General features: G+C 46.0%; 1 protein-coding gene across 3 annotated transcripts; it reads left to right on the top strand.

Moving 5' to 3' along the window:
* The first annotated feature begins 4,670 nt into the window (after positions 1-4,670).
* On the top strand, positions 4,671-9,031 carry LOC123145102 (protein REVEILLE 6). Of its 3 annotated transcripts, none has more exons than XM_044564423.1 (9): positions 4,671-5,062; positions 5,962-6,019; positions 6,255-6,378; positions 6,482-6,604; positions 6,686-6,808; positions 7,055-7,164; positions 7,530-7,589; positions 8,126-8,615; positions 8,695-9,031. In XM_044564423.1, the coding sequence occupies exons 1-8, from the start codon at positions 4,899-4,901 to the stop codon at positions 8,195-8,197; spliced, it is 834 nt and encodes a 277-aa protein (XP_044420358.1). In that variant the 5' UTR covers positions 4,671-4,898; the 3' UTR covers positions 8,198-8,615; positions 8,695-9,031. The 3 variants fall into 3 exon arrangements, with proteins under 3 accessions (XP_044420358.1, XP_044420356.1, XP_044420357.1); XM_044564421.1 differs by having other exon boundaries at positions 4,679-5,062; positions 8,509-8,615; XM_044564422.1 differs by having other exon boundaries at positions 4,680-5,062; positions 6,689-6,808; positions 8,509-8,615.
* The last annotated feature ends 7,602 nt before the right edge of the window (positions 9,032-16,633 follow it).

Genomic DNA, 16,633 nt, shown 5'->3' with positions numbered 1-16,633 from the left:
TGCACATGACCACTTGGTAGCATTTTTTTGTTTTTCCCACCACCACCGTTACAAATCTACTTTTCTTCACATGCTATTCCCCACAAAAGCAAATGTAGTATTGTTTTCTGTTTTCACTTTTTTTTACCTTGTTGTGCCGCATGTGCCGATCTTGTGTGGTCTGTCATTCAAATTTGATGTGCTCTATCTGCAATAGCGCTTTCCTGCAACTGTGAAGCTTGCCATGAGATGTTTGCCGATGTGGTTCCACCGTAACAACCTGCGATCATGGTAGCAGTTGGTCATTGCATGGCAACTGTAGTTTGTTCAACATGACACATGTAGTGGTCCAACCATGCCACACAGATTTGTTCACACTTGTCATCCACGGTTGTTTAGACATTGCAGTCACATTTGATTATACATGGCAACTGCAGTTGTCCAGGCATGGCAACTGCAGTTTGTCCAGGCATGGCAACCGAAGCTGTCCAGGCATGGCAATTGCAGCTGTCATATAAGTTCCTTTCTCCTAACTCACTTTTCACAACTTCATTTTCATGCGCTCACCTGTGTACGACGTTGATGGCAGGTACATGGTTGCTGCCTGATGCCACGTGCTGCATGAAGGTCCTACATTTTTTCCGATATAACTCGTGAGTCTTTTTGCCATCCTTACAAGTTTAATTTCATGTCCACAACAATAAGTTCTTTTTTCGTATGCGTTACCTTGATTTGCCACATTAGCTAGCTGAAGTTGGTTGCCCGTACATTTGTCAGTGTTAGCGCCCTGTGACGAAACTTGTCATGCTGCCCCCTGATTGTGGTTTGGTCATAAGAACCTGCTAAAAAATAGATTGTAGGACATAAGTAGAATGACATCTTCATCGTCACAAACATGGCAACTGTTTCTTCTTTGTTTATCATGCATCGTACCGATGCCCGCGTAGTGCTCTAGTAGTGGCAGCAATGGCCCTAAAGAAATGAGTTGATTGTACTCTGCTGCATCCCAAGGTGGCGTTTCCGGCCTTTGAGAAAGCCAAGGATCAGTGCCATCTTCGTGATTCATTCTTCTGCTTTTTCTTTTCTGCCACTGTGCTTTTAGTCACTGCATGAACAAGAACGCATCAACAATCCGCAAAAAGCGTTCTTGCTGTTTGCACGTAGAAGATACACGGCAATCTCATAACATTTCTTGCGTAGGCAACCAACACCTCATGGCAAGTAGGACATGCACATCCATTTTTCTTTTCTGAATTCTGGATGCCATCTATCATTTTGAAGCGATGGCAACAGAAAATAAAATAGGATGGCAAGCAATAATATAACATGGTGGCAACTACGGACAACGATAGATGGCAACTGACGTTAGATACAAGTGGCAATTATTTTTCCTCCCTCCCCATACCAAATTCCTCCTTTCTCTCCCTATTTTATAGTGATTTCTACGCTACCAACTACTCGCATCAAGCCAACCTAGAAGCTTGGCACAAATCTAGCATAGTATATGGCAGATCTGGCGTATGTTGGTGGGCAAATGTAGAGACACACAAATTCGTGGGGTGTTTGCCCTGATAGCGTTGATCCAGTCGCCATCTTCGTGGGCAAATTTTGCAAATTCAGATTTCTGGACAAAAGAAGGTCGAGAAACAGAAGGAGATCGGGGATCCACCTGTTTTAGCTCGTCATCTTGGGAGGGCGGGGAAGGGGTGGGAGGGGGTAGGGGGGTGGGTGGGTGGTTAGCTGTGGGAAAGGCGCTAGGGATCTGCTCTGGTTGCCATGGCAACCAGAGAAGGAAGGCGACGGAGGTAGGGGATCGAGAGGTGCGAGACAATGGCGGCAGGGCGGACTGGGGATCGGAAGGAGCCCGGGACGGCTGGCGTGCTGGGTCGTGCGGGCAGCGCGGTCGTTTGGCCCGGACGTGTGGGCGGTTTTGCCACACACCGGACGTGCGGACTGTGGCTGCGCGCGCCCGGACGCGGTCGTGCGGGCGGGTTCTTCTTCATGCCACACGAGGCGTGCGGCACAACCATCCGATACACCACACGTGTGGCAGTTATCGGTGTCCTTAGGGAAAGATTTTGCAAAACTATTCCGAATGTTTGGATCATTAGCTTTCGGATTACATACAATTGTTACAATATAAGTGTAATTAAGTGAGGCTATCCAACGCAAAAATAAATAAAACAAAATAAAGTTCGAAGGTGACCCTTTTTTTGGTAGTAGGCAGCAAGTAGAAATTCTGCCACTGCCCCATGAGTTTTCATCAATATCATGGTACAGGTGGTGGCTATTTAACACTTCTGCGTCGACGAAGTACACTACGAGACACTTTTGTTATGATTGGTTACGGCAAGATCAAAAGGAGGTAAAGTTGCCTTGATTACATTACGTTACCGCAGCAAGGATAAGATCGATTACCAAGTGGGATTGATCCGTACCATTCATCTCACTCAGCAGCCAATGAACACAAGGCTAAGAACACATTGGTCCCGAACAATCTGCATAAGCCCGCGGAGGAAAATGCTCTTCCGTACGATAAAAAGCAAGCAAGCGCGTGCGTGCTACATCGGCACGATGGTGAAACTCCCGGCATCCCTATCCAGTATCCACGGTGGGACACGCGCATGCATGATGCCCCGAATTATCAGCATCATCATCACAGAGAAAAAGCATGGTAGCATAGCCGTCGCGAAGGCACCAACCAAACTTTTCACATATGCTCGCTCAGGCCCACCCCAAACGGGCATCTGTTTTATCCGAACTCTATCCGTTTGGGTTGGCAAAATGAACGCCTCTTTCCGGTTTTGGCTGCCGGTCGGTCGGTGCACCCAGTGAGCGGCTTCATTTCAAACTTTATATTCGCGTTAGACTTTAAAAAAGACATTGCAAAATAGCTTAAAACATAAATATATAACAATAACTTAATTAAAATATCTACAATAGTCACGGCCCGCACATAGTACTTAAGTTGAAATTTAAAAAACATAACAAACGGTAGATCTGCCGCCCGCGTGCCGCCGATGCTGCCGCCGTCTTCAGGCGCCACAGTCCTCCTCGCCGTCGTCCCTGGTGAGGTCGATGTACGGAGGTGGCGTCCAGAGGTGGGGCGGCGGCCCCCAAAATGGGGCGGGCGCGTCATGTGCAAGCTGCGGTGGTGGTGGTGACCACAGCGCCCACACGGGCTGTGGTGGTGGTGGCAGTGGCGACGGCGAGCTGCATGGCACCGTGGTCGTCCACAACTCGTACAATGCCTGATTCCAGGACGAGGTGGGTGGCCGGTCCTCCATCACCTCTTGCTTCACTTGCAACTCCGGCACGTAGACGTCTCTGGCGGCCGAGAGTGCTAGCATCTCCTCTAGCCCCTCCCAATGCTCCTCCTGGCTGCGCTTGTACTCCCTCTCGGAGTCCTTCATCACGGCATGCACCAGCCGCTCCTCCTCCTCGGCCGTCATGGTGGGAGGTGGCGGTGGCGGCGGAGATGGGAAGGGAGAGGGCGTCGACGTCAGGTCGCGCACCCGCATGCGGCCGCACACTCTGGGCGGGTTCGGTGCGTGTGGGGCGAGCTACGAGCACAGCTAGCAAAGAAAGTTTGCTGGCGCATGTCGTGCTCGTCTTAGAACCATGTGTCCCATAGGGGTGAGTCGACGTTGTAGCGCCGGTCGGCGAGGTACTGGCGCGAGATCTGTGCGCGATGACGGGCGATCTCCTGGAGGCGGGCGCGGCCGCTCGTTGGGACGGGGGGGGGGGGGGGATGGGCACCTGATCCGGGCTCAGTGCCACCCATTGGGGATGTGGGCATCGGACCATGGCAGCGGGGTGCCGGTCTGCCAGTACCGACGGCAGATGTCGACCTTGACTTACGCCCAGAAGCATGGCATGGCTGTCAGAGGTGAGGTTGAGAACATTGCTGGCGAGGTGGTTGCGCTTCCAGACGAGATGGATGACGACCCTACCTCGTGGTCGTGCTTGCCTTCTTGTCGGGCACCCACTTTCAGAAGCCCATGGTCGGCAGGGAGCGAGGTGTGGGGCGGCGCTAGGCTAGGGTTTGCTGTCTGGGAGGGAGGGAGCAATGGCGTGGATGCGTGGGGAAGTGGAAGTGGACTGGCCACTCCACAACTTCGCCATAAAAGAGGACGCGACCGGGGACGACAGTGTGAGTGACCCATGGGCCCGTCCATTCGTGTGGATTAAATGGGGTCAGTGGGAGGTAGTTGGACGGCAGACACGAGGGACCAAGAAGGACGATTAGAGGACGCATGCGCGTCCGTTCGACCATAAAGCCTGATTAAATTTTGCGTTTGAAATGGGTCGAACCGAATTAGAGACGGACATATTTTACGGATGGGGTCACGCATTGTCTGATCAGTCAAAACGGACACGCCCGGAATCGTGCGTTGGGGTTGGCCCTCGCTCGCCTTTGACGCTAGCTTACTCAATCCCGCCCCGCTTAAAAAACAGCGCGCGGCGAGCGGACGCGAGCAGCCAGCCACATGAACGAGCTCGGCGTGACGCCGGCGACCAGTAGCAGCAGCGGCTAGTAGAGTGGAGAGCGACGGGTGAGGGGGACGGAAGGGGCGCAAGTGGGCTGCCGCCCGCGCAGCGCAGCCACAAGCGCGCGCGCCCCGTGGCCCACGCGGCGGGGCCCGCGCACACTCTCTCTGCCCCGCAACCAAAACGCACGGCCAAAACCCCGCACGCCCCCCCAGCGGCGCCACCACCCACACACTCCCACCCAACCCGGCCCCCGGCGCCACACCGCGACGCGACGCGACGCAGCCACCACGCAGGCGGACGCGGCCGAGCTACGGACAAAAGCCTCCCTCTCCATCCCCCGGTCCAGCGAGCGAGAGACCGCCACCGGCACCGGCACCCAACGGGACCTGGCACGCCGCGCGCCCTCTGGCCTCCGTGCGTCCCCCATGGTCTCCACGAACCCGCCGCCGCCGCCGGCGCTGTCCGAGGCGGCCGCCGCCGTGTCGGGCGACGACGCCAGCAAGAAGGTGCGGAAGCCCTACACCATCACCAAGTCGCGCGAGAGCTGGACGGAGCAGGAGCACGACAAGTTCCTCGAGGCCCTGCAGCTGTAAGCAAACGCTGAACTGTGGTGCTCCACGATTTTCTTCCCTTCCCCTTTTGTGTTTCTCCACGGTTTTCTTCCCTTCCCCTTTTGTGTTTCTCCACGCAATTCCATTCGCTCTGTTTGAACTTGCAAATGGTCTGGAAAAACTGCTTGTGTTATCAGTTTCAGAAATGAAATTGGGGGGAACCCCTTAATTCGAAAAAAAAAATTAGTCCATTCGCTCTTGGCTCAGAACTTCGCATAGCCTCCATGTTTCTGTGATCTTTGGGCCAACGATTGGATATATTTTTTTCTAGCCTTTTTGATGCGTTAGTTAGCTGGCGCTAATTATTATTTTTGTGTCTATAGTGTTTGCTGAACTTAGCTTGTTTGTTCGGTTGTTTAAAGTTTCATGATGATGATAGATCACTAGCATACCGACGTTCCTTCTGCAATTGTATTGCGTTTTTATAGACATTTTTTCAGTGAAGAGCATAATTTTTCAAGCCATAAATATTTACTGCAAAAACGTCTTATATCCCGGTACAGAGGGAGTAGAATTTAGTAAGCATTCCTTCAACTCGATTACCCAGAGTCTCATACGCACCATCATTTATGTACTGCTCCCTCCGTTCACAAATACAAGACGTTTTGGATATTTCAATATGAATTAAAACGTGTCTATATACATCCGATTCACAAAAAAGTTGAAAAATCTTATATTTGTGAACGCAAGGAGTAGGTCTTTTTCAGGATGTATAGGTAAAATAGTTTTCGTTCAGGTGTACCGACAAATGTGTTTTTTGTGCGGATAATTTGACAGTTACCGTAGTTGAATTCACCTATATGTGTTGAAGATTTGATAGTCAATTATAAGATTTCATCTTAATGCGACATTAATGGAAAACCTGGGCTATTTTCAGCTTTGATCGTGACTGGAAAAAGATAGAAGCTTTTGTTGGTTCGAAGACTGTCATCCAGGTATTTGGATTATAAACTGAAAAATCAAGTGAAATTATGATCAATTTGCACCACAATCCCAACATAATGGAGCGCCTTACTAAACTTTAGAAATGGGGATGTCTGCTGCTTTGTAAACAACCGATGTCTCCTCATTTTTCTGTGCAAACATTGCACAGGCGCTTGGATCGATTTTCCTGGCAATGGCTTCTCCGGTAAAACCATTTTCATTTTACATATTAATTTGCTTTTGCAGATAAGGAGCCATGCACAGAAGTATTTTTTGAAGGTTCAGAAAAATGGAACCAGCGAACATGTCCCACCTCCACGACCGAAGCGTAAAGCTGCCCACCCATACCCTCAGAAGGCCTCCAAAAATGGTGAGTCATCGAACTTAATTTTACAAGTAACAATTTTACATTATCATTTTATCGGGGCCTCTTTATACCGACAGTTGCCTCACTATCTGCTCTTGTCTTGCAGAGCCAGGATATGCCCTGAAGACAGATCCATCTGCCATGCTTAGAAATTCAGGAATGAACGTGGCTGTTTCTCCATGGACCCACAATTCTATCCCACCAGTTGTCGCCTCATCTTTCATGAAAGGTTTGTACTCCAAGGTGCCCCTCCTCTATAAATAGTCGAAGTGTACTCTTCGTCAGTTAATCCTTACCTCCTTTCGCTCAGAAGATTTAGGTGCTGGGTCTATGGGTCCAAACATTTTTTGCTCAAGCAGTAGTGAAGGCCCTCCAAGGGCATGGCAATCTGGTGAAACCAATGACCAGATAAATCAAGTTCCATCACTCCGCAGTCAGTACCTCTAGTCTTTAGATACTTCTGATAGTCTATTTATTTCCGAGACTTTTGCAGTTCTGTTCTAGTATTTATAACACGCTGTTCCTTCTTTAGAATGAATAAATAGGATAAAGAAATTCTTACAGCTCATCCATAGATTTTACTGTACTGTTATCGTGGCTTGTCACAGGACTGCTTTGTTTTTTTATCCGACCTGCCATTTTAAACTCCTTTAACCCCCTCTTTCAAATTTTGATACAGTTATGCCAGATTTTGCACAAGTATACAGCTTCTTAGGCAGTGTTTTCGATCCAAGCACAAAGGGCCATTTGCAGAAACTGAAGGAGATGAATCCAATTGATGTTGAAACAGTATGTGAATCGTTGATATACTAGGTTTTCTTCTATTCATAAAGAAATTGACCATAAGCTTAACTAAGGCTATGGTTGTAATGTTGCATTGCCCAATTTCTACTCCAAAATAATTGCTTTGTCAAATCTTATGTACCTATGGGCTTAAGGAGAATGATCCTGATTTAAGCATAGCAACAAACTCTATATGCATGTTTAGCTTTTAAGCATTACAACAAACTGTATATGCTTGTTTTGTCATCATTTTAACCATTTGTGTTATGTTGAAACTAATCGATGGCATGTTGAATTCATATTTTCTCGAATAATAATGGTTTGAAATGTCTACTTTTCATCAACTGACATTTGTGCCTTTTGATCTCCAGGCACTGTTGTTAATGAGAAATCTCTCCATCAACTTGACCAGTCCTGATTTTGAAGATCAAGTAAGTAGCTATCCAACATTTTGTTAGGCTATAGATCATATTTGCACTAAATTGTTCATTGCCTTTTCATGTTACCAGCAGTTGTTATAAGTCAAGCTGTTGCAGTTTTTGTTCAGAACTTCTGTGCATATTGCCATGCTTGTTTCTCTTATTGATAGACCTTTCTTTACTACTCCCTCCGTAAAGAAATATAAGAGCGTTTAGATCACTACTTTGGTGATCTGAATGCTCTTATATTTCTTTACAGAGGGAGTACATCTGAAAGGTAATGCTAGTAGCAGAGCTATCTCACGCGTTATGCATGTATTGCTGTATGTTAACAGTTATTATGTTCTGTGGTGGTGTCAAGGTAACCAGTTTAATACATCCCATAAATGCATATTTGATGAGCAGGCAGTCAGTTTCAGATGTTTAACTCCTTATTTGGTCAGTAGCAGAAGTTGTTTCTTTCCTATAAAGAAACTGCGCAAGATTTCAACAGCATGCTCGTGTCTTCTTGAACTTGGGTGTCTCTTCACACACTGTGCTTCTAGCAGGGTTTGCCCAATTGCCATGGTTTCTGCCTTTCTGGTACTGTCAGTACAACTTGTTGCCACTGTGCAGAGTGACTGGAATATTTGGGCAGCTATCATGTGTCTAAAGTCATCATGTTTTGCAAACTTTCAAAATTATCAGAAATTTGGTATGTGCTGATACCCATTTCTTCTCCAAAATCGAAAAGGACCAAATTTAATTTGTATTGTAAATAGTCAACCTTCAAGGGAAAATGTGTCTCTTAAGCATGTTGGGCCTGGGAAGTAAGAATGATTTAAACTGATACTCAACTCCAGCATTCGTATTAGTTCCATTACCTGTTCAGAAATTAAATTGTTTTAATCTGAAAAGGGAACTAACATGTATCCTATGCAACATAATACAGAGGAAGTTGCTGTCTTCGTACAATTCCACCTCTGATGGGCTAGAGCTAGGGAGCTCCAGAAGCTCACTTCTTACGGATAATGCATTGAGCCTTTTTTGATAGTTCATGTAAGTCTTCCATCTTATTTCATTTTTATCTATCCTTTGTAGTTTGCACGATTCACCGGCAATTATGTAACTATTTCAGGATTAAAGGCAGATGGTGCCGCCTATAGTTTCATCTCGATCTCTGAATAGGGGGTTTTCCTGGAGCACCCATGAAGGCGCTTTCACCATTGTATTTCTAGCTAGCTTCGAACCGTAGAATGTGTAAGGGTGCAACCATGTACAGTAGGCTTCCATAAGGTGAGATCTGTCTATAGCCTGATGTGTATATATTTTCGCCCCGAAGCGTGTATCTTTCCTCCCCCGATACCTTGGCCATCAAGGTGCATGGATGTTGCTTCAGTCAAAGCTTGAAAGTGCTGTCCTTGGTGATGGTAAATGGAAAGGAAATTTTGAGTAATGCTGGTTACTCCCTTTTCCCTCCATCGAGTTCAGTCGGTGATGTCGTTTTCGTTTCCGTGTCTGGCAAGATACTGCCCCGTGTGACCATGACACACGCATAATACTCCATCTGTTGAAAATTGCTTTCAGTTGAGGTTACCATAAGCAATTCAGTTGGGGTTATCATAAACGCGGCTTATTTCCGCATCGATTCATGTTTCTGTTATGCATTGCGTATGAGCCTTTACTAAAAATATATTCTGAACGAGAAGGTGACTTGTGCACTTGCCATTTAAGTTCTGTAGTGAGAAAGAACCTTGGTGTTATTGTACACAGACTGGCCTATACTCATATTCTGCTATACTCCATATATATCGATACGATTTATTTTCTCGTAATTTTAGATAACCAGAGTAAGTTTAACCAAAAATGAACTACTCTCTCTGTTTCTAAATATAAGTCCTTTTAAAGATTCTAATAGGGACTACATACACGAACCAACCTATGGTTGGATGGTTAGGAGGACAGTGGTGTTTTTTTTATGGATAAATAACTTTATTTCTCAGATAATAGAAGGATCATGTACAATCAAGTGAGAAATAAAGTCTGGGATAGAACCCTCCCAAACCTCGGAAGATCTGTTTCTAAGCGAGTGTTTTGCAATACTATCAGCAACACTGTTGGCTTCCCGGAAACAACGGATTACCTCGGCCTTTGATAGTTCCGTCAGGAAAGAGTTATTTTCAGAAATGATTGCTGCTTCCGGGCCTAGATAATCATCTTGGTTGGTTGCCTCAACAGCATTCAGACTATCAGATTCGACTAGCACTGACTTGCATCCAACTTTTGCAGCCAAATAGAAGCCATTTCGGATCGCTGCTATCTCTGCCGCTTCCGCGTTCTGTACATGTGGTATGAACCATGAAGCTGCAGCTATGAACTCGCCCCGATCATCTCGAGCTACTGCTCCAGTAGCTCCTTTCATAGTTTCGTCACAGAACGAAGCATCTACATAATTTTTACACTACCCCTGAATGGTTTTCTCCACATGTGATCACGTTGCTGTTGTGGTCGATTAGGGGTAGCTGCACGCACAAAGTTTGTTGCTAAAACTTTGATAGAAACTGCAGTACAGTCAGGTGGCCTTATAGATTCTCCCTTAACAACCTGACGCTGCTGCCACCAGATATACCAGCTCGCAACTGCTACTAGCTCCCCCATTGGGATATCTCCTATCAATGTTTGCTTCCTCATGAGAGTATCCATGGTGATAGCACCAAATCGATCTTCTAGGACTGATCTCTGTATCTCTTCTTTCAGCCCAAGTTCAGTCCATACATCCGAAGCTCGTTTACAAGTAAACAAGCAATGTTGCGAGTCCTCACAACCAATGCGGCAAACAGGACACTATGCAGAAGTTGGGATATGTCTACCCGCTAGTGTACCTAGACACGGTAAAACCCCTCGAGTTACTTTCCACACAAAGTGTTTAACCTTTCCTCGTAGCCTGAGACCCCATAATTTCTTCCATGAATCACACTCTTGGTGGCTGCCTATCCTGTCATTCCGGTTCGAATTGTGACCAAATTGGTGTTCAAACCCAACGTGATACGCGAATCTTACAGAGAACGTGCTAGACCGTGTATGGTGCCACGCATTAAAATCGTCCATCGCCTCTGTCCGAAGTGGTATTTGTAAGATTCTATGCACATCCACCGGTGAGAAGACCGATTAACTCCTCATCCCATTGACCAGAATGCGGGTCAATTAGTTCTTCCACTCGACCCAATATAATTGTCCCCTGTGGTGTAATAACCTTTCGATTTTCACTAGTTGGAATCCATGGGTCGTTCCAAATATTGATTTGTGATCCATTGCCAACCCGCCAAATGCATTCCCTTTTGAACGTTTGTATGCCTGACATAATGCTTTGTCATGTAAAAGAGGAACCTTTCTTTGGGCCAGCATTAGGAATATTTCCGTCTGGATAGTACTTTGTACTAAGGACCTTTGCACACAAAGAGTCTGGATTCTGGAGTAGGCGCCAAGACTGTTTTGCTAGTAAAGCAAGATTAAAACTGTGAAGGTCCCTAAACCCCAAGCCCCCTTTCCTCTTTAGGATGCACAATTTCCACCATGCAAACCAATGCATTTTCTTCTTCTCTTCACTGTCTCCCCACCAAAACCCTGCAATCGCATCCGTTATTTGTTTGCAAATCCCTTTTGGCAATTTAAAGACCGACATCGCATAGGAGGGGATTGCTTGAGCCACAACCTTTATTAAAATTTCCTTCCCTTGCATGGACAGTACCTTCTCCTTCCACCCTTTTAGTCTCTGACAAATTCTGTCAATTAGATGCTGAAAACAGTCACAAAAGTGGGGAGACCAAGATAGTTATCCGACAAAGCCTTGGTCATAATATCAAGGGTTGTACAAACATCTTCCCTAGTATTAACACCTGTATTCGGGCTGAAAAATATACTTGATTTTGTTGTACTCACAAGTTGTCCAGAGCTTGCACAGTAGGAATCAAGCACTCTTTTTAGGGTGTTCGCATTCTGAGCAGTAGCTTTCCTAAGAATCAAAGAGTCATCTACAAACAGCAGGTGAGATATAGACGGCACATTCCTGCAAACACGGATACCTTCCAGCCCTCCAACTTCTTCCTCATGAGCCTAATAACTAGACGGTCCTTCCGAACAGAGTAGAAAAAGGTATGGTGACAAGGGATCCCCGTGCCTTAGACCTCTCGTGGGGGAGAAATCATCCGTTTCCGTGCCATTAAGTTGCACTCTATAGCTCACGGATGAAACACACTCCATGATCATCTCCACCCAAAGTGAATGGAACCCGAGCTTCAGCATTATTTTCTCCAGGAAACCCCACTCCACGCGGTACGCTTTTAACATATCAAGTTTCACAGCACAGTACCCATTAGAGCCATGGGTCTTCTTTTTTATTGCATGAAAACATTCATATGCCACCAACACATTGTCTATAATTAGCCTTCCTGGAACAAATGCACTCTGTGTTGGGGAAATCACTTCAGGTAAAAGTTCCTTGAGCCTATTTGCTAGCATCTTGGATATTGTTTTATATACCACAATGCACAAGCTAATAGGTATATAATGTGTAATTACCTCTGGACTTTCCACTTTTGGGATCAGCACAATATTCGTTTGGTTCCATCCACCAGGTATTTTCCGGTTATGTATTGCGTTCAAGACCTCATATGTTAACTCATTGCCAAGAATATGCCAAAACCTCTTAAGGAATACTGCATGCAGGTCGTCAGGTCCTGATGCCTTCAAATCACCAATCTGAAAAGTGTCTTTCTAACATCCTCTTGAGTGTATGGCACCACAAGAAACCTATTCATCTCTGCCGTCACACGCGCTTCACCATATGCAGAAGATCTTGGTCACAATCAACACCATCCGACTTGAAAAGATTCCCAAAGTACTCACAGATTAGGGGATTGAGGTTATCATTTCCCTCCACCCATCCATTATTGTTGTTTCTCAATTTCTTAATCAAGTTTCTTCTTTTCCTACCCGACACAAACTTATTGAAGTATTGCGTATTGCGGTCCCCCCGACGCAGCCATTTCACATTACCGCGCTGCACCCAAAAAATCTCTTCTTCGTCGAACAAATTCTGTATCAACACTTAGAGGTCTTTTTGTTTTGCTCGAACTTCGTCCGAGTATGGAGCTCGCATCAGAACCTCCAGCTCTTTCTAGGCCTTTCTTAACCGAAGGCGAGGACCTTTCAGAACCCGGCGATCCCATTCATGAAGACCGCGGTGTACAACATCCATCTTATCTTTGACAGTCGGGCATAAACCTCTATGTACAACTTTTTGCCAAGCTGTCTTCACTATGTCTTCCACAGTATCTTCTTCGAGCCACCTTGCTTCAAATCTGCGATCTTATTTAGGCTTTCTCTCTTCCACACTAGCTAAGTACTCAGTATCAAGAAGAATGGGTCGGTGATCAGATTTCCCCATCTCTAGATTACATAAGCTTGCCTGAGGGTGCATGGTCATCCAATCAGCATTAGTAACCGCACGGTCCAGCCTCTCCCTCAGTCCACCACGGAACCAAGTGAACCTATCACCAACATACCCTAGGTCCTCCAAAGCACAATCAGAAAGCGCATCCTGAAACACTTGTAAGCGGGAGTGTTGTCTTGGTGCTCCCCCCTCTTTCTTCGAAGAGAATAAAATCTCATTAAAGTCTCCAATTATAACCCAGGGTAACCTGGATTGGGTATGTAACTCTCTTATATGGCGATGCGTACGCTCCTTACTCTCCCAACTTGGCTCTCCGTAGATGCCAGTTAACCTCCAGACATCCCCATTACTTTCATGAACTTCAACATCAATACCATCAAGGGTGGTAGCCCGGGAGTAGATCCTAACCTCCTTCTTCCAAACTAACAACAGCCTACCCTTTCTTCCATCAGGACTTGGAGCAACAATCCTCTCATCCATGCCTAGCTTAAGAATTAGTGTTTCTGCCCTTGTTTCGTCCAGGTGCGTCTCAGACAGAAATAACGCATCTGGCATATGCCGCCTCTGGATATCCAGAAGCGAATGAACTGTCGGGGATCCGAGGAGGCCCCGACAGTTCCAACTTATTAGTTTCATTGCGTGCGGCGATCCTCCTCGAAGGAGGTCGCTGATGAACGTTTTGCTGCATCATTATCTGTTCCAAAGCCCAATTTCTGTCTTTTATTATCATGAACTTTCTGGGGCATGCTAAGCAGACTTTTATCCACAGGTTCTCTGTTCACATTTTCAAACAAATTGACCTTATCATTCACAAACCCTCCCGGTGGCATTGTAGAGGTGTTAATCACCACCATACCGTCCTGGCTTATAAGCCTCTTATGGGCCAAAGGAATGACTGCATTTTCCAGCTCCATATCCTCTGATTCCTGCAGATTTGGGTCACCTGGGTTGCCTCGGCCTCTTCCAAAACCCCCTCCTCTGCCCATACTTCCTCCACCTCGTGGTGCACCTGATGTTCCATGACCAGCAGAATTATCAAACTGTACCAACAACCAGTCTCCCCATTCGCATTTATCAGGACTATGAATACCATCTCCACACTCTGTAACTTCATGGCCAATTAGACCACAAAAGTAGCAGAATTTTGGTAGCTTTTCGTACTCTACCGGGTAATTTTTGCTTTCCTTCAGAGTTAAAGGGACAAACCGGACAAGAGGTGTATCCGGTTTTACAAACACACGAGCTCGTAAGTACCTTGCTGGGTTCAAGCGCCCTTCATTCACAAACACCCTGATAGGATGAACACCAACCTTGTTCGCAACTTTCTCTGCCAGATTAGACCTCTGCATCACCGCATCTGGGATACCCATAATTCATGCACACACTGGGATGTGATCCAATCTGTATTCATGGACGTCCGTCAGTTCATCATACTCCTCGATGGCTAGAGCCTCTCAGCGGAACAGCCAACCCTATTCCAATCACCAAGGCACATAAACTGAACAAGGAATCGATTATCGCCCACTATCTTAAAGGTTACTCCTTGAGCCGACGCCCATGCGTTGCGCATGTCCTTGAACAGAGAAACATGAGAGAAGGGCCTTTGGGTATGAACCCTAAAAATTCCAAGCCATCTAGTTTCCTCTAGCAATCCATCCACTTCTCCAGACAGATCTAATTCATCTTCCTCTTTCCCGTGGAGGTTGAGGCCTTCAAACTTGCTCTCAAGATTAGCCTTAAACGTAGATCTTGTGCCACCGGCGCCACTCCCCGATGCGCCGCCACCGCCGTTTCCCTGCGTTTCCTTTCCCTTTTCCGCCATGAGAACTCCCTAGCCAGACACAATTGCGCCCAGCAACTCGATCCTGACCTCGTCAGGAAAATTTGCCGTGAAGAGATTTGGTAGCGATGGTCGTTTGAGAACTCTCGACGGGGTCGTCGGGAGGAACTTGGGAACCCTAGGTCGCCCTAGGGGAAAAAACTTCGGGAGGAACCCTCCCGTCGCTGGCGGCTAGGGTTGCTTGAAAATTTCATACTAACTGGAAACAAATTTATAGGAGGACAGTGGTATCCCTAGCCCACCAGGGTTAAAATCCTGATGCTCGCATTTACCCTGAATTCATAGGGATGAGTGTATGCGCGTTCATATGAGCGCTTGCCCTGTGTTTGATGAGAAGGAAAAAGGAAGCATGATTGACAAAGGAATTACACTCTGTCGTGCGCTTTTGGCGGTTGCCCTATGTTTGCCGTTCGGGGATGTGCCCGAGGGTTGGGAGAAATTCATGGACGACAGCGGCGACGCTTTGTGTCGTTTCCCATCTTGATGGCGTTGTTTTGATCCCCGGTCTATCCATGTGGCTGCGGGTGGCTGATTTTCAGTGTGTTCTTGGAGAAGCGACTGCGGCGACGTTGCTCCCATGTGTTGTAAACCTCCTTGGACGCATGGTATTGAGTGCACCTATACTTATCATGCCTCCACTTGAACGATGACGATCACCCCCCGCCCACCCAGTAGTGCCTCCACGTTGACTCCCTATTGTTGTGCTTCCGTTGTGATGCGGCAAGCTTTGTGCTCTTGGTGTGTCTTAGTTCTCTTTGCTCAAATGTGGTGGAAGGTGCCTCTCCAACTCGCTAATCATTCCTATTTCCTATGGCAGACTGATGTCGCTTGAACTACATCGGTATTTCCCCAAAGAGGAAGGGATGATGCAGTACAGCTACAGTAAGTATTTCCCTCAGTTATGAAACCAAGGTATCACACAAAACTTAACATAACCTTCATGAGATCCGTTAGTATAAAAAAACCAATTTTTACTTTAAGTACTGTTGCAAACCCATTCAAATTTTGTTATTGCATTACATCTAATGTATTCTAACTTTGCCATGGCTTATACCCCCCAATACAATCCATAGATTCATAAAATAAGCACACAATGCAAAGAAAACAGAATCTGTGAAAAACAGAACAGTCTGTAAAGATGCGAATTGTTCCCATACTTCTGTAACTCCAAAAATTCTAAAAAATTAGTGAAACAGAGGAAATTTGTGTATCAATCTTGTGTAAAAAATACAGAACTTTTTGTCGCTTCTCTCAATTTAAACAATTCCGTTACTGGACGCAAAAGTTTCTGTTTTTCAACAGGATCAAATCAACTATCACCAAAGCTATCCCAAAGGCTTTACTTGGCACAAAGACTAATTAAAACAGAAAAAACACAATCATAATAGAGGCATAATTGTGCAAACACTCAAGAACATAACTAAAAAGGCAAAAATAAATTTTATTCATTGGGTTGCCTCCCAACAAGCGCTATCATTTTATGCCCCTAGCTAGGCATAATGCATAGATTCAAGTATTGTCATCTTTAGTTTTTGATCCATAGGATGCCCTCATGATTGATTCATGGCTTAATTCTTGTTCTAGGGAAGCGTTCCATACTCTTTCTTAGTGGAAATTGAAATTTAATATTGCCTTCTTTCATATCAATCACGGCACCAATGGTATGTAAAAACGGTCTATCAAGTATAATTGGGCAAGACGGATTGCAATCAATATCAAGAACAATAAAATCTATGGGCACATAGTTCCTATTTGCAAGAATAAGAACATCATTAATTCTTCCCA

Source organism: Triticum aestivum, chromosome 6D (genome assembly GCF_018294505.1).
Source record: "Triticum aestivum cultivar Chinese Spring chromosome 6D, IWGSC CS RefSeq v2.1, whole genome shotgun sequence".
Classification (NCBI taxonomy): Eukaryota; Viridiplantae; Streptophyta; class Magnoliopsida; order Poales; family Poaceae; genus Triticum; species Triticum aestivum.
The sequence above is the reverse complement of the archived record's forward strand: the minus strand, read 5'-3'. Positions and strand labels throughout refer to the sequence as shown.